This window comes from Acartia tonsa, chromosome 12, assembly GCF_053477335.1.
Source record: "Acartia tonsa isolate MP-2025a chromosome 12, ASM5347733v1, whole genome shotgun sequence".
NCBI classification, from domain to species: domain Eukaryota; kingdom Metazoa; phylum Arthropoda; class Copepoda; order Calanoida; family Acartiidae; genus Acartia; species Acartia tonsa.
Genome location: NC_137271.1, coordinates 44,699,279 through 44,716,999, shown reverse-complemented (window position 1 = coordinate 44,716,999; position 17,721 = coordinate 44,699,279). Strand labels below are relative to the sequence as shown.

Below are 17,721 nucleotides of genomic sequence, written 5' to 3'. Positions count from 1 at the left end.
AATAATCGGAATACAAATATATAGTCGAAGCAAAATTGAAAACAAATTTGATAAAATACTGCTTGATACAGGACAATGTTTATGGACATACTTACATTTTTAGGACTTGATTATAGAGTTGCGTCGCCTATAACATTATACTTTGTTGTCCCAGAAATCAATATACCAAAAATCAGATCAATCGGATGATTAGATTACATAAAAATTTGTTGTTAAAAAAGAAAAAAAATCAACATGTTTAAAATGAACGTACGGACATTTTGGTAATGATTATAGAGTTGCTAAGCTTTTTTAATCGTACCTAACTACTAAAGGAATCACCATGCAAAATTTGAAATCGATAGAACAATTCTAAAATGCTTAAATTAACGAAAAAAGCTATCCATTACGGACGGACGGACCGAACCTAATTATAGAAAAGGTTCGCTTTTAAAAAGATATAGGTTTTAAATGGTTTGCAAACAAATGGAGTTTAAAAGAGAAACTGCCTTGCAATTAGAAAATAGTTATTTCTCGCATCGTATTATAAACGGCTTACCGCGGATATAGAAAGTACAATTATGAGATTAAAAAAAACTGGTTTTAATCTTATGATTGTACATTTCTATATTCGTAGAAAGCTGGATATAATACGATGCTAGACATAGTTTTTTCGTATGGATGAGAACCGGTTCCTATCCACCGGATTCGAATGAATATGAGAAAAGTTATTTATCGTATTATAGAAAGCTTTCCGAGGATATTAAAATAAAAAAAAATATTATATTTATGGCCCAGGCTAACAAATCTGGTATTAATTTTATGATTTTAATAATACGATGCTTTACATGATTTTTCAGTACGGCTGAGAACCAAAATGTCCAGAAAATATTAAGAAAACAGCTTTAACCAACAACAACTCAAATAGTAAGAAAACAAATATTGTTTTGGAATTTCTGTTTTAGTAGTAATATGACGATATTTTTAACTCCCCATAACCCACACTCTTTACCTTTTGTTTTTGTTTATAACCTAGAAAAGAAAATGATGTGGAAAATCCAGTCCCCAAAAAGTTACATTTTCCCCATTACGGACGGACCAACTACATAGATTTTAATCTAAGGCTTCAGACGAAAAGAACCTTACTACTTTTTATACTAGTATTTTTACTAGCAATTACCATTACCTGCTTTGTTTTATGTGATCATCACCAACCCTTTGATTGCATGACCTTTGTCTAAGAAGTCCCAACTGTGCATGGTAGTGAATTGTGCCTGTTTAATTATGGGCCAAGGCTTACCCCTACGCTTACTTTTTATGTCGCGCAGCAATACGTTTTAGCAAACAAGTTTAGGATTATTAAATTACTGAAATTCCTAAAAATAACTGAACTACATCTCTAAAATTATCCATCGCGTAAAATAAATATTTGACGAGTAATTTCTCGTTTTACACATATCTTGACAAGGATGAAAACAGCGTTAAAAGCGGAACACATAAGAAAAAAAGTAAACAAAATTTACTATGACTTGCTAAAGTTGCTTTTCGTGTCAAAATAGCTTTTCATAATTGAATAATTATTAAACAGTTTTATAGTTTTATGCAAAAATTGCTCAAGACATAAATTATTCACTATTATTTATGGAGTTTTTATGCTTATCCTTTTATATAAAGTAGTAAGCGTTTTTTGTCTGTACTGAAGGATCTCGCTAACTGCTGAACCGATTTTGTTCTCCTTTACAGTGAAGCTTCTTATAGGTCCTAGGAAGGTTTTAAACTATTTTGGGAGAGGGTGTCTTCACCCCCCTCCCTCCCAAAAAATATCTTTTTTATCTTTTTGAAACTCAAATTTTAAATGGGATGAGGTCGACTTTTCCTCCTCCTACCTTAAGTAAAGTGCCCCTAGATGCTTCTAGGGGCGTAGCCGCTTGTTTTTTTTATAAAGCATAGTCGCAATGCAACTATAAGGAATAGATGCACATATGTAAAATGAATCTTCACTAAAGAAAACTCAGCCGTCTATCTTCAAAAGCAGCAGAAAAACTTACATTTTCCCATATCGTTACTGACTGTCGGACTGACAAAGTAAAATGTAGAGTAGCTCCGTTACTAAAAACTCGAGTAATTTGTAAATCTAGAAGGTTTGAACAATATCTGAACAGTTTCAAATGGATGAAATAATTCCCCCTCTCCCCTAATATATTAAAACTAAGATTTGATAATAGACAAACAACCAGCTACTTGTTTAACAAGAAATATTTTTGTTACAATTTCATATGCTCTGTAAAGATACTTAAGAGGAGCTGTTATAAACCAAAGGTGTGCCATGACCAGTACATCAAACTAGAATAAAATGACAGGACCGTAGACCAAATGTGGACTCTTCTTAAAACTGGTGATCATAGACAAAAGCAATTTTGTGATTATTTATTTGTTGTAGATCATAGAACCAAATTGATTTAACTCGTGTTTTTTTTTAGTAGCGAAGCTACTCTATAATTGTCCGTCCGTCTGTCCGTCCGTCTGAGACAAAGTGGGGGAAACGTGATTTTCTCGGCTCCTATGAAAGATAGACAGTTGAAATTTTTATTTTCAATGTATTTTATATCTTTATATGTTTACATTCCAAAGTGAAAATATATCTTTTTGGTTTTTATTTCTGTGTATTTAAGAGAGCTTCATAATTATTACATTGTGTGTGAGCACTTCTGGTGAGTCACGCAAGTCTTTTCATATTTTATGCTTTCAATCAATGTGCCTGTTGAGAACTTGTATCCCCCTCCCGATTTGTGATATAAATTGAAAATAAGGGAGGGGGGGGGTAAGGGTAGTTTTTTCGCGATATACCTAACCCCTGCAGGAGCCCTAACCCTGAAGAGCTACCCTGTATATGATAGGCTTACCTGAACTAAAGTAATAAATAAACAGTCCTCTCCCTCCTTATTTGCAATTTATTTTATAAATAAGGGAGGAGGAGGTTGAGCGTTCAACAAGCAAGAGTAACTGTGGTATTCGGCAACCGTGAGCCATGTTCTATGGCAACCCTGACCTTGGTTTGGAGAAGGGCCGATGGCCCTCCCCCGAGTACTGGGGAAGGGGTCAGCCTGACCCCTCCCTATGCTTTAAAATTAATGATAGATTTTGACAGCCTTATTATGGTTAAGCTGTATTGTTTGGTTCCCCCACCCTTTCCAGGGATGGGGGATCATTATTGCCCAATCTGATTATTGTATATGTATTTTATATTGATTCTGCTTTAGGATTATTTATTCCAATCTGTGTATTTATTATTTGTTGTATATAACTTTAGTAAACCTTAGACCCTGAATAAAGTAACATCTGAATAGACTCTGTTTATTATATAGTGATTGCTAGAGAAGCGTAGCTTCTCTATAATATATGTGTCCACGTCTGTTCGCACTGCCGTAATCATTTGAACTCGGGTGTCTGCCATTTAACCGAGGCGGATACCACATAACCACAAGAGATTTTGAATATTTTTGAGAAAGAAATTTGTCAAGTACATATAATTTATCATAGTTTCATAGATAGCAAATGATTTAATACTCCAGTCAAGAAAAAATGGACACACATATATTACTTTGAAGCCGGCTGTGAAAAAAAGTGGCTTCGAAAACGAGAGAATATATGCTATTAAGTAAAATTTCTTAGTATTTATATAGTAAAACTCCATATATAAAATTGCAGCCGGCTTCAAGATTTTTTGAAATTTTAGTGATTTTTTAACATATATTTTTTCAATAAATTCCTTTGATTAATTACCATTCTCAGATTTCGAGGAAAATGAAATTTTTTTTAAATAAGGGAAAATCAATAAAAATAAATTTTTTTAATTATTAAGTTAAAAAATCACTAAACTTGTCATGATCGCTTCTAGTTTGGTTGGAGTTTACCTAAAATGAATCTTTGAACCATTAAACCTAACTTTCTTGTTTATTGACCAATTTCAACCAATTTTTTTTCTTTCACCTGGATATTCATTGGAGATTCCAAATCTGATATCGTAGTTTACCTAGAATGACTCTCTGAACCACTAAACTCAAATTCCTTGTTTATGACTGATTTCACCAAAAAATTTCTTTTTCCAAGAAAATCATCTATCTATCTATCTATATATCTATCTAACGGACTATCTATCTATCTAATCTATCTATCTAACAGACTATCTATCTATCTAACAAACTATCTATCTATCTAACGGACTATCTATCTATCTAACGGACTATCTATCTATCTAACGGACTTTCTATCTATCTATCTATCTAACGGACTATCTATCTATCTAACGAACTATCTATCAATCTAACGGACTATCTATCTATCTAACAGACTATCTATCTATCTAACGGACTATCTATCTATCTAACGGACTATCTATCTATCTATCTAACGGACTATCTATCTAACGGACAATCTATCTATCTATCAATCTATCTATCTATCAATCTATGATTGACTATAGATTTTCTGAATTAGATTTTCTGAATGGACATAAATTTAGAAAAAACGAATAGACTGCGTGGGGACAGGGGAATATTCAAAATCCTAAAAAAGTCGGGCTATTTGATTAGAGCATTTAATAACAAACAAAATTCTAAGACAATAGCAGTAACTTCGGAATAAGTTGATTAAAATTGTCAATATTAACTATTCCTCAGGGCCCCTCTTGAGTTTTGGAATTTTTGGTTTTTGGCATTGGTTATTGACTGTACCATCTGTACCATTTTCTTAGTATCTTATGGATGTAATTCTTAAAACTTGCACCTTAAAATATTTTTTTTATGTTTTTAGTTATCTGGGAGGTTAATTATGGTTGCACGATTGCAGTTATACCACTCCTAAATTTATATTAAAGTAGTGATCATTCTTTTTATCCCTGCCATGTTAAGATATCAGTTGACCTAACAGGTGCAACAATAAAGAATACATTGTGTTTATACATTTACACAAAAAAATGAAAAAGAAAATGATTATAAATAGAAGATTTAAAAAAAGAGGCTAAATTGTATCACGATAGATTAAAATTATCCTGTTTTAAAAAATTCTTCTAAGACAACAATCTTTCGGGCCCTAATATATTTTAGAAACTAAAATACTAAAAGCTGGAAGCAATATTATTATTTGCAATATTTCATATCTTATTTAAATACAATAGCGGCTACGACCCCTAGATGACTCTAGGGGCACTTAAGGTAGGAGGGGGAAAATTCGACTCCATCCCATTTTAAATTTGATTTTCAAAATTGTAAAAAAAAATATTTTTTGAGGATGGAGGGGGTCAAGACACCCTTCCCAAAAATAGTTTAAAACCTTCCCAGGACCTATAAGAAGCTTTACTGAAAAGGAGAGCAATATCAGTTCAGCGGTTAGCGAGATCCTTCGGGACAGACAGAAAGCCCTAACTACTTTATATAATAGGATGGATATATAGTATGAATGTACTTGATTTGGGCAAAACCAGCCTACTCTAAACTTTGATATCCGTCTTTTCTTTGTTGTTATGTATTCACAACAAATGTCAAAACTATTTCAGAGGCGTAGCAATTCTTTAATTGTTACTAGAAAGTTTATTTAAAACATGCCTTTTAAAACTTTTTTACCACAAATTTTGTATGATAAATTTGTCCTATTTATCTGATTTTTTTGTAATAATGATTCCTAGGCCAACAAGGTACATTATAGTAAGCGATCGCATCTTCATAATCAAATTTTAAAAATGGAAGTATGTTCTATTACTGCATCCTGTGTTTAAGCAATGTGGCAATTTTGCAACAATTTCATATAATATTTGTTGAGTTTTAGAAATTAAAGTTCTACTTATTATGTTTTGACACTCTGCAAGAGTTATTGTTCGTTTGTCCTTCATTATGATTTTAGAGCTTTGCTTTCATGGATGTTGTCATCCTTGTTATGAATGAATTTTAACCAGTCTACCAGTCAATAACGGATAGCTTGTATAGTCTCTGCGTCACCTTACAGCATGCTGTTCTTTTTAACTTTTTGTATTACATGATAATCCAAGTTTTTAGTAGCGAAGCTACTCTATAATTCACTTTGTCTGTCCATCCGTCCGTCCGTCAGTAATGCTATGGGGGAAACGTGATTTTCTCGGCTCCTATCCTTCGCTTTAATGGATGTTGTCATCCTTGTTTTATCATTATTTGGAATGTACGTCAATCTATCGTCCATATTTGCATAGGATAACATTTATTTACTAACAAGGATGACAACATCCATAAAAGCGAAGCACTAAAACGGTAGGACAAACGGACATTAATACTTGTATAGTGTCTGAACTGAATAATCAGAATATAAAAGTATAAGATTCAAAGCAAAATTGTAAGTAAATTTGTTGAAAAACTGCTTGATAAAGGACAATGTTTATGGACATACTTTCATCTTTAGGGCTTGATTATAGAGTTGCTTCGCTTAAAATAGTGTTCTTTGTTGTCCCAGGAATCAATATACCAAATATCAGATCAAACGGATAATTAGATCATATAAAAATTTGTTGTTAAAAAAGTAGAAAAATCAACATGTTTAAAATGGACGTACGGACATTTTGGTAATGATTATAGAGTTGCTACGCTTTCTAAATCGTACCTAACTATTACAGGAATTACCATGCAAAATTTGAAATCGATAGGAAAATTTTAACATGCTTAAATTAAGGAATAAAAGCTACTTTAAAAAGTAAAAAAATAAACATGTTTAAAATGGACGTACGGACATTTGGGTAATGATTATAGAGTTGCTATGCTTTCTAAATCGTACCTAACTACTACAGAAATCACCATGCAAAGTTTGAAATCGATAGGACAATTCTAACATGCTTAAATTAACGAATAAAAACTAACTATCTCGGACGGACGTACGGACGGACGTACGGACCGACCCTAATTATAGAAAAGCTTCGCTTTTAAAAAGTTTTAATACATATCATTGATTACTGTAATTTAAAATCTTATTTTTAAAGTAGCTTCGCTCCTAAAAATATAATCTGTCCCGCCTTTTATTAATGTAACTCCTCCTTTTTTTGTTAGGGATCTAAAGGGATAAGACAATGAACGATAAATTTTTATAAAACTGCAAAACTTCTGTAGATTACAATGAGTGGTTAAAACATTCGGACATTTAATTCAATGCACCAACCAATCAAATTTAAAAGAATTCTTCAAAACTGAATAAAACATAATTATATTGGAGACTAGTTTAAAAACAGCACACCATCCACTCTTGTCGTTTTTTTTAATGTTCTAAGCGAAGCATATTTACCTTAAAAAATTGGTATATCCATAATAAGGTCCCTTTAATTAATTGATTTTTGTCCGAACTTCTATACCTATATTATTGACATTTAATGTCCTATAACACTACATGTGTTTATATGTGTATATCCATTTGATTTATTGAGCTATGCTTTTATGAATGTTGTTATCCTTGTTTAATTAGAAACTCTCATCATAATGTTACTGTACTATAAAGTTTATATTCTAACAAGGATGACAACATCCGTAAAAGCGAAGCTCTGAAACAAACGAACATTAACAATTGTAGAGTATCAAAACTAAATAAATAGAATATAAATGTATAAGTCTAAATAAAATGCAGGACAATGTGTAAGGACATGTTTACAATTCTTAGGACTTGAATATAGAGATACATTACTTATATCATAGTATCTTGTTGTAATAGGTAAAAATAAGATGATCAGGATAATTATATCATATAGTAAAATTTGCTGTCAAATTGTTTTTAAAAATTAACATGTTAAAACATTCTGGTAACGATTACAGAGATGCTACGTTTCCTAAATCATTCAATAGAAATAATATAGAAATAATCATACAAAGTTTGATATCTTTAAAAAAAAATATAAAAACATGTTTAAATTAACGAAAAAAGCTATCCGTTACGAACGTGTAGACAGACGGACGGACTGACCCTAATTATAGAAAAGCTTAGCTTTTAAAAATTTTGTCAATAAACGTGCTGAGTAAAATGAGACAAATTAACAAGGACATTCATGAACGTCGATAATAATTTGTGTGATGAGATGTTAAATCACATAAATAATACACAATTTTCAAGATAATCTATATACTAAATATGTCCCAAGAGGCATGAATTTTTGTTTTGGTTGTAAAAGTTTAAACAATTTTATCCTATTTTACTTTTAAATGTTATGTTGTTTGAAGATCATCTTTATAAAGTAGCTGCGCTGCCAACTTAACATAATTTCTTGTATTGGCCATTTTTTGTTGAATTAAGAGGAATATTGATATTATTTTATTGATCGATTACTGAAATACATCACGGAGCATTCTCGAAAATTTGCGCGTCACACGTTTTTATAGCCTGCCGGCACACGAGTTGAAATCTCCTAAAACTTACTTTAATACAAAACGTTTTTTATATTCTCATTCGTTTTCATTCCACCGATAGAGCTAGTACTCTCTCTTACATCGCTTTTTAATACGTTTTCAACAGTAAGTTTTAGTTTTTTAGTGTATTATATATGTTTTTTCAACGTATTATTTCATTTACTATTTTCAGTTGGGGATTTTATTTGCATTTGGGGATTATTCAAGAGAATTTAAATAGTAAATGGAGATTGGTTCCTAAATACTTATCGAATTCTTCGAATTTTCCCAATATTTAAACTCTTTTAGCTTATTTTCGACGGATTCTCTAGTGATTTATGGAATATCGATCGATAAAAAATATTAATTGTAGCATAAGGAAACGAAATAAGACGTTTTTAATGGAATAACATGAAGTTACAAAATGGCCATTTTTTGTTGAATTAAGAGGAATATTGATATTATTTTATTGATCGATTACTGAAATACATCACGGAGCATTCTCGAAAATTTGCGCGTCACACGTTTTTATAGCCTGCCGGCACACGAGTTGAAATCTCCTAAAACTTACTTTAATACAAAACGTTTTTTATATTCTCATTCGTTTTCATTCCACCGATAGAGCTAGTACTCTCTCTTACATCGCTTTTTAATACGTTTTCACCCACCCTCCCTAACCCTTTATTTTATTATTAGAAATTTTTTACTTTTTTGCTTTTCTAATTCCTGTATTTTTATATTAATATTGTTTTTTCTAATTTGACATACTTAACTATTCATGTCTCTAACATTTTTTTCAGATCAACGTTTTTTAAATCCTCTGTGATCATGACACCATTCGAGTACTATAAACTCAGGAATGTTAAGTCATTCCATGCTCACAATATCGTTGCCTATAAGCAGATTTTAGGCTTAAACCTGCATTATTTTGTCGTTTATCAAAGTAAAACTGATAAACATTTAGTAGTCAGAGAGTTGATTAATCGTGCATCTCGTTTTAAAGATCAATTAGAAGAAATTAACCATACTTTAGATGACAGTTTTTTATCCGCAAAATCTGTTTATGATAATTTTGGCCAGTCTTTTAAAGATTTTGAAGCAGAATGTCGCAACACCTTGTCACTTCTTGATTGATTTAATTTACTTAATTTTTTCTTTTTCTTTCTTATCCAAAAAATTCTTATTTTTCTTTCATTTAATGTTCAAACACTATTTTTCTTGAATTAATTTTAATTTTTTTTTTTTTTCCTCTTTAGATTTTCTTTTCTTACAAAATACTGATTGTTAAAAATTACAGCATGTCTTATTTTGTTATTACTTTTGCATGAATTTTTTCGTGAATGTTTTTTAATTTGACATTGTTTGTTAAATTTTTTCTTTTAAATTTAAATTTCCTCTTCAGACCTAAAAATGCCTGTTCCTACAGGACATTCGCACAACTCCTCAGATGAGGATAATTCCCCCCCCCCCGCATCCACAGTGGTTCCTACCACAAATTTGTCTAGATCCTATTCGGCTCCAGTCAATACCTCAGCTCCCTCGTCGGTTGTAGCTCCAGGTCCGTCATCGGTCGCACAAACGATTATTCCCCAGGATCCGAAAGATCCATTGGGGTTAAATAACCTTCCCCCAGCCGGCTCATATTTGCCGGGGATAGGTTTTGTGCCACAAATTAATCAGCCTCCGAAAATGACAGCGCGACTTCAAGAGTCTGCAGCTCCAGCGCGACCTTCAGTGTCAGCAGCTCCTCACATTGAATCTGAGAAAGTTAAGATGCCTGTCAGACATGCTTCAGTGTCTTCAGGTAAAATTCATACTTAGTACTCATGATTTTGATTCAATGATTGAGAAATTGAAGTTCATATGAATTTTGTCTTCTTAGCAGTTTTTTACCCTTACAAACATTTTTTCTTTCTCAAATTTTTAATTTTTTTCCCCCCCCTCTTTTTTATTCTTTCCTTTTTTACAGCCATAAACCTTTTTCCACTTTATTTCTTTTTAAATCTTTTTTATTTTTTTTAGATGATTTTTCCCCTAAACGCAAGAAGTCAAAAAAGAAGAAACGCTACTCTAGTAGTTCCTCTTCTTCCAGTTCTTTCTCTTCATCGTCGAGTTCTACGGAATCAGATGAACCTAAAAGGAAAAGGAAAGGTACTTTTTTAAATATTTAAAAGAAAATCCTTTCTTTCTCCCATTTATGAACTATTTGAAAATTTTTACGATATTCTTTACAGAAATTTATTTTGGTTCAATTCATTTGAAAGATAAATTTCTTGTTTCTATGAACACCGACTGAATATTTGACGTTATTCTTCGGATTATTATGTCTTCATACATTCTTTCTTTAGGAAAGAAGAAGAAAAAGAAGAAGAGCAAGAAGCACTCTTCCGATTCTGACAGTAGCAGCCAACTAGTAGGCGGCCGAAAAGCTAGACGTCGCCTCCGGCGAGCAGCTGAAATACTGTCCGACCCACCTGCTTGGATAGGCATGACGACAGCAGACATACATGCCGAACGGGAACGCCTCTTCGAACATTTAAACGTAAGAAAAACATTTTAACAAAAATTTTTTGATCAAACATATATTTTTTAATATATGTAGGGGTTATTTAGTCTATTTTAAACAAAAAAGGGCAGTTATTTTGGGTTAAGGGCATTTTCTTTTTCTACATTCCTTTAAAATTTTTCTCTTTTCCACATTTGAGTATTTTTTGCTATTTCAAATATTAATTTTTTTGTTTAATTTCTTTATCCATGTTTATCTTTTTTCAAATTTGAAATTCTTTTCTTGGAAATCTCACAATAGTTTTTTCTATTAAGTCTTTGGATGAAAAGAATGACGTCTCTCTCACATTTTTAAAATGCGTCTTAAGAGACACCTGCCGTTCGAAGAATTATGTTGAGGATGCTGCGAAGCGTCTTGTGGCGTTGAAAGCCCCCAAGAACTTGTTATATGACCTACAGCAGTCGTTGCAAGCCTGCTATCAAGCAATAAAGGCAAGAAATTCATAAAATTTTTCTTCTTTTTCGTTTTATAATAACTAAACCTATGCCATTTTTTAGTTTTCTTATTTTTTACGTGCAGATTCGATCAATAGAAACCGTTTCTTATCTATGAAATCTATTTAGTTTTTCAAATTTGTTTTTTAAAGAAGACGTGCAAACATTTGATTAACACCAGTTTTATTAGCTTCCGCACCACAGAAAAGAAGTTTATAATATTATTCTGTGACATTTGCATTATTTTTCAGTTCATTTAAGTTTCATTATTTTGTCATATACAGGAAAGATAATTCCTACGACACATTTCTTTTCATTGAGCTAGATATTAACATATTTTATTCAAAATTATCAAGATTTTCATTTTTATCTAGATAGCTGAAAGCTCCATCGGGTACATCGAACTGGCTTTTTCGAAAAACATCGGCCACGCCAACCGGGTGGCGCTAGCAGGTAACAGACGCTACCTCACCACCCAGCAGCAACGTATCTCGGATTCCCTGCCTGACTTTCGAGGGGACTATAGCAGAGGAGCACGTGGCGGCTTCTCTAACGGCCGGTTTAACTCAAATGGAGGCTCAAACCCTAGGGGTAGAGGATCCCGAGGACGAGGTCGAGGATCTCTTCGCTGTCACGGATGTAACGGCGAAGGTCATAAAGTCGAAGACTGTCCTTCCGCCAACTCTAAATAATAATTCTACCCCGCTTTACGCTATTCAAGATTTAAACCTACCGATACCTACCTCAGACATTCCAAATTTTCATATCGCTTCTCTAAAAAATTTTTGTTTCACAGAAGATTATGAACATTATAAACGTTTATATGATATTCAATCGGATTTTTTATCTAGTTATTCGCCAGCTTATTCTATTCATTCACTTACAGCAATTAATTTCTATAAAAATATTCTTAATGCACCATCTTTTGTTTTGCAAACACTTACCTTTGGATATCAACCAGGTAGATTATTGAGAATAATTCTTTTCACATTTTATTTATTATATGAAATTGTTCCACAAATTTTTTCTTTTTACAATTATTCTCCATAATCTATCTTTTTTAAGTTTTTACATCTCCAGTGTTACCGTATTTCGAGAAGAACAACAATAGCGCTGTCCGCAATCCAGAATTTGTTCGTCAAGAAATTCAATCTTTGCTAGACAAAGGTATTATTGCTCAAATCGATCATCAGCCTTATTGTTGTTCACCTCTTACGGTAGCTAGTAGAACATGTAGTTTAACTAACACAACTAAACTCAGGAAATTTTTCGACACATAAATATTATCCCAAATTCTTCTTTCAATTCTTTTTTGATTCCCCTCTTTTTTTCTACCCCCTTTTATATAATATTCTTTTCGTTTTCAATTCTTTTCCCTACCTCTCAAATATTCTTTGTTTGAATTCATTTTTTCAAAAAATTCTTTCATTTTCACCCCTTTTTTAAATTTTTTCGAAATATTTCCTGCTTTTAGATTGTGCATCGACTTATCCCGCCACATTAATCTACTTCTCCAGCCGGAGAACGTCTCTTTAAATGACATTAAGACAGTGCTGCCTCGCATTTCTCAGGATGTATTTTTTACATCTTGGGATTTGCGGGGCATGTACCACCAAGTACATCTACATCCTGCCGTTACTGAACTTTTTGGTTTTTGTTATAAAAATGCTGATAATTCCTATTCTTTTTACAAATATTTGAGGCTTCCCTTCGGGGTTGCCTCAGCCGTATTTCTAGTTGATGCCTTGATACGCCCAGTTAAACATTTTTGTCACCGTCACAATATAGACGTGAGTGTCTATATTGATGACGGCCTGACTGTCGAATTAAATTATTTTAAATGTCTTCTTAGTACTCACTTTGTCCTATCAGTTTTACTATGTGCAGGTTGGCATTTTCAACTTTCTAAATGTCAACTAGAACCTGTTCGTCGTATACAATATTTAGGTTTTATTCTTGATAGTAGTAAAATGATAATTTCCTTGCCCATTGTTAAAATTCAGAAAGTTTTATTTCTTCTTGACAAAATTTTAGCTGCTTTTGATTCTAATGATCCTGTAGATGTTACTATGTTAGCCTCCTTTTTAGGCAAATTATGTCATGCATATTTTAGTCATGGAGATTTTATTCGCGTCGTGGCTAGAAACTCTAATCATGCCCTTGGTGTTTACACCTCACAGTATGGCTGGAAAGGAGCTTTGTTTGTCAATGCAGATATGTTTCAAGAGCTGTCCCTCTGTAAAGAACATTTTGTTTCTTTAAACGGACAACCAATTCGTACTGAATCCAAAACAATAGAAGTTTTTTCCCCCCATCAAACATCTTTCTTAATTGACAACATTGATCCTAATGATTTAAACAAATATTGTAATATTTTTGTGTCAGACGCCTCTGACCACTCAGCCTTTTCATTCAAAGCTGGAGACTGTAAGATTATTTCTGATTATTTATTTACTCCACAAGAGGCTGAATTATCTTCAGGCCATAGAGAACTTTTAAGTATTGTTAAAGCTTTTGAACATTATAGCAATTATTTCGCCACCCTTAAAGGACAGTTGGTTATTTGGATAACGGATAGCATGTGCCTTTACTCTTTTTTGCGTATTGGAAGCCGTAATTTAGTTATTCAAAAATTATTAATTCAATTAAAAATTCTAGAGTTCCAATACGCAATCCGTATTATACCTAAATGGATGCCCTGAGACAGTTCACTCATTACTTTAGCAGATTTAGGTTCTAAGCTTTTTAAATCCTCTAATGAATTCGGGATTAGTTCTAACGATTTTCAATTTCTTCAAAGTTATTTTTCTATCAAATTTTCAATTGACTGTTTCGCAACATCTAAGAATTGTAAAGTAGAGAAATTCATTTCCCCTTTCCCCCAACTAAATTGTTTTGATATTGATTTTTTCACAGTTTCCCTGACCAGTTCAGAATGCTACTACATCCACCCCCCAATTTCTCTCCTTTCTCGTGTTTTTAATAAATTAAAATTATATGAGGATATAACAGCAGTGGTAGTTTTGCCCTTATGGCCGACATACCCTTTCTGGAATTGTATTGTTAAAGGATCTTATTTTAATTCTTTTGTAAAAAATTTTCTGCTCTGGGATCCTTACTACATTGCTTCTACACCAAATAATTTTTTCAACGGTCATAAGACGTTTAAAACTCTCGCTTTATTGATTCATACCGGTAAAGACTATGCAATTCCTTTACCACAATTTTAATCAATATGTTTTTTAATGAATTGTACAAAATTTTTTCAGCATCCTTACAATGAGAACGTCTTTCAAACATTCAACTGTAAATTATCATAAGTTTAATGCTCAGTTACAAACCTTTAAAGACAACAGACCTCTAGAAAAGAGAGGCCCTCTGTATTTTCCGTCAGTTTTAGAGAAATACAACCTTTCCGAAAAAAGGAAACGCCATATAAAATTGACAGCGTCTTCAAGAACTAAGTCCACGCAACTACTCCACAATCGTACTTTACGCCGTTTTGAAATTTTTTGCGAAAACAGAAATAAAACTCTGTTAAATTTTTCAAAAAAGGATTTAGCCGCCTACATAGAATACTTAGAGGATTCCGCAGCTAAAAAATCCGCCGTAGTCGGTTTGGCAGGCGCGATAGATTTTTTAGCCAGTGCTTTAGATATGAAATCCCCTTGGACCCCCCAAATTGAAAGAATGTATCAGGGAATCACGAGAAGAGCCTCTGCAGAACAGCCTTTGACCAAGAAAGCGCCTAAACTGCCCATAAAATACCTGACTTTGGCCATCGATAAGCACGTGACACCTTTTCTAAAGAATCCAGATCAGGTAATTTGTTTCATATGAATCATAAATCCTTTTTTCGAATAAATTTTGATTCATACTTATTACTTAGCTATGTTTAAGTTGTCGGACCAAACTACATTTAATATTACGGAGTTTTTTACGTTTTTCTAACATTCATATTGATCTCTAATAGAAATCTTATTTATTAAAAATTCGAATTTAGTTTTTTTTGGGCCAACTATTTTAAGATATGGAGTTTTCTACGCTTTTGTATTTTCCATTAATATTGTTTTTCTAATAGAAACTTTGTTTTCTTAAGATTCCAATTGTGACCCTCCGAGCAATCGTGGCTCAGCACCTTCAGTACAGCTTGTGCGCGCGCATATCTGACCTGTTAAGATTGAGAGCCTGTGATCTAGCGGTTACCACACTAGGAGACACGCCAGCAATGAGCATAACCTTCAGATCTTCTAAGACTGACCCTAGGTACTTATTTTTAACAAGAAAATCTTCCTTAAATTCTTTATTTTTCTCCAAAATTTTTTCCAGATTTTTTTTTCAAATATCATACGACATTCTTTTCTATCTATTTTTTACTTACTATTAAATTAGAAATTACAGTATAATTGCAAAATAATTTCTAATTATCTTATTACAAATTCTTTCAAAGTTTTTTAATGTCTTAGTTTAAAATGTTTATAATTATAAACGATTTCTTAACCATTACCTATTTTCTTCTACCGTAAAATTGTTAAAGAAAATTCCAGAAAAATCTTTTTTCAAAATTCCAAATTTATTATACATTCTTCAACTCTGCATTTCATTTAGAATATCATTGTTTTTTACACAAAAACATAAACATTATTTTTCTAGATTTGAGGGCTCCACCAGTTACGTGATCTTCAATGGATCAGAGTATTGTCTCTATTCATTGCTGGTCCTGTATTACAATAGGCTCCGGTTGTATTCATCAGATACTTCCTGTTTGGATACGAGCTATTTGCTGCCCCGTACAGGGAATGGTACCACTTCGAAATCTTCTAGGCGAGTTTTTAAGCATAATACATTCATACATTTCTTTTTCCTTTTTTAAGTTGTCACAAATTTTATTGGTAATTATATTTTTTAGAATCCTAGTCGCGGATGGATGTTACGCCATTTCAGCTTCCACCTTAATGAAGGATGTAAACTTAATTTATAGTAACTTAGGACTTAAGCATAAAATTACATCTAAATCTGCTAAAAGCTTAGGAGTGTCATCTGCCTTTAGATTAGGTATGAGCGATGATCATATCCGAGTCTTAGGCAGATGGCGCTCCATAGCTACAGCTCAACATTATCGAGCTATTGATGATACAACGCTTATTGAGATTTTTTCCAAGATTATGCTAAAATCCTCGAGCACAGCAGTCCCCAGGTCTTTAGCAGCCCTTACAGACCAAGCCTCCAATTCCATCGCTTCACGGACGACTCCCTCTTGGTCCTCAGCCCATTCAGCGCCTCTGAACCGCGCTCTTATCTTCCAGATTTTGTTAGCTTCGGGCTATCTAGACCCCCAAGGATGCCCTCTCAACAACGATGGTTATCCCCTCCCTCAAGACGTTCCGGAGGTTAGAGCCAACGGCGAAGATCTTCTAGCCATCGAGTCTTCTCAAACCTTCATAGTAACTCTGCCGAACTAAGTTATTATGCATTTGTATTATTTTTATTTATGCTTTTCATTTTTTAAAAAAATGCTTAAATAAAACAGAATTTTTTAAATTGCATATTAGTTCTTTTCTCAGTATTTTTTCAGATTACTTAAAATGTTTCTTTTTTTTAAGAAAAAAGAATTTTTTAATAACTACCTACCATAAAATTTTTTCGATTTCGAACTGGTTTTATTTATCCGATTATTCTCGCGAATTTCTTCGTTTCATTTCGATTGGTTCCTAAATACTTATCGAATTCTTCGAATTTTCCCAATATTTAAACTCTTTTAGCTTATTTTCGACGGATTCTCTAGTGATTTATGGAATATCGATCGATAAAAAATATTAATTGTAGCATAAGGAAACGAAATAAGACGTTTTTAATGGAATAACATGAAGTTACAAAATGGTATTTTCCTCTTTATTAATTACATTACTCCTCCTCCTCGTAAAGTTAAGAATCTGAACATAAATTTTATCTTAATTTGTCGTAAAAATGTGAAAAACATGCGATATCAGTGGCATATGATAGGAGTGTATAGAAGGATGTCAACACCCCCCTTAAAACTAAAATTGGGATCGCTTGTCTTCCACTTTTTTCAACCGCTAACGGTTGCACCAACTCCTGGTATACACTGTGCATGCCACTGCTTTTTTTTAGATATTATAATAGAAAGTCAATACGTAGATTTAGAAAATCTTAGCTAAAACTTGAATTGAAGTATAATTCGATTTAATTTTCTTCAAATAATATTTTTTTTAAAAGGTATAAGAAGAAAATTATCTTTAGCTTGTTTATGCTGTGAAATTATGGTAATATTTATGTTTGTTTTGTTTGTTTAAAATTCAACTGCTTATCCTTATTACATTAACTCCCCAACTCTAAT

At 32.6% G+C, this 17,721-nt stretch overlaps 2 protein-coding genes across 3 annotated transcripts; both read left to right on the top strand.

Annotated features, from left to right (window-relative positions):
- The first annotated feature begins 8,834 nt into the window (after positions 1-8,834).
- Positions 8,835-12,564, top strand: LOC145334788 (uncharacterized). Of its 2 annotated transcripts, XR_013884981.1 has the most exons (5): positions 8,835-10,167; positions 10,386-10,905; positions 11,184-11,360; positions 11,738-12,324; positions 12,429-12,564. XR_013884981.1 is itself a non-coding variant. In XM_080180395.1 (4 exons), exons 2-4 carry the CDS (start codon positions 10,687-10,689, stop codon positions 12,053-12,055), a joined length of 714 nt encoding a protein of 237 aa, XP_080036521.1. In that variant the 5' UTR covers positions 8,835-10,167; positions 10,386-10,686; the 3' UTR covers positions 12,056-12,369. The 2 variants fall into 2 exon arrangements, 1 of the variants encoding a protein (XP_080036521.1); XM_080180395.1 differs by lacking the exon at positions 12,429-12,564 and having other exon boundaries at positions 11,738-12,369.
- Positions 12,565-14,054: 1,490 nt separating this feature from the next.
- Positions 14,055-16,907, top strand: LOC145334787 (uncharacterized). The gene is made up of 4 exons (XM_080180394.1): positions 14,055-15,185; positions 15,463-15,629; positions 16,017-16,187; positions 16,551-16,907. The coding sequence occupies exons 1-4, from the start codon at positions 14,643-14,645 to the stop codon at positions 16,756-16,758; spliced, it is 1,089 nt and encodes a 362-aa protein (XP_080036520.1). The 5' UTR covers positions 14,055-14,642; the 3' UTR covers positions 16,759-16,907.
- The last annotated feature ends 814 nt before the right edge of the window (positions 16,908-17,721 follow it).

Coding starts and splice junctions, on each gene's coding strand:
- LOC145334788 (XM_080180395.1), top strand. CDS start 10,687: ATGTCTTCATACATTCTTTCTTTAGGAAAGAAGAAGAAAAAGAAGAAG. Junction 10,906..11,183: donor GCCTCTTCGAACATTTAAAC/GTAAGAAAAACA, acceptor TTTTCTATTAAG/TCTTTGGATGAAAAGAATGA. Junction 11,361..11,737: donor CCTGCTATCAAGCAATAAAG/GCAAGAAATTCA, acceptor ATTTTTATCTAG/ATAGCTGAAAGCTCCATCGG.
- LOC145334787 (XM_080180394.1), top strand. CDS start 14,643: ATGAGAACGTCTTTCAAACATTCAACTGTAAATTATCATAAGTTTAAT. Junction 15,186..15,462: donor TTCTAAAGAATCCAGATCAG/GTAATTTGTTTC, acceptor TGTTTTCTTAAG/ATTCCAATTGTGACCCTCCG. Junction 16,188..16,550: donor ACCACTTCGAAATCTTCTAG/GCGAGTTTTTAA, acceptor CCTCGAGCACAG/CAGTCCCCAGGTCTTTAGCA.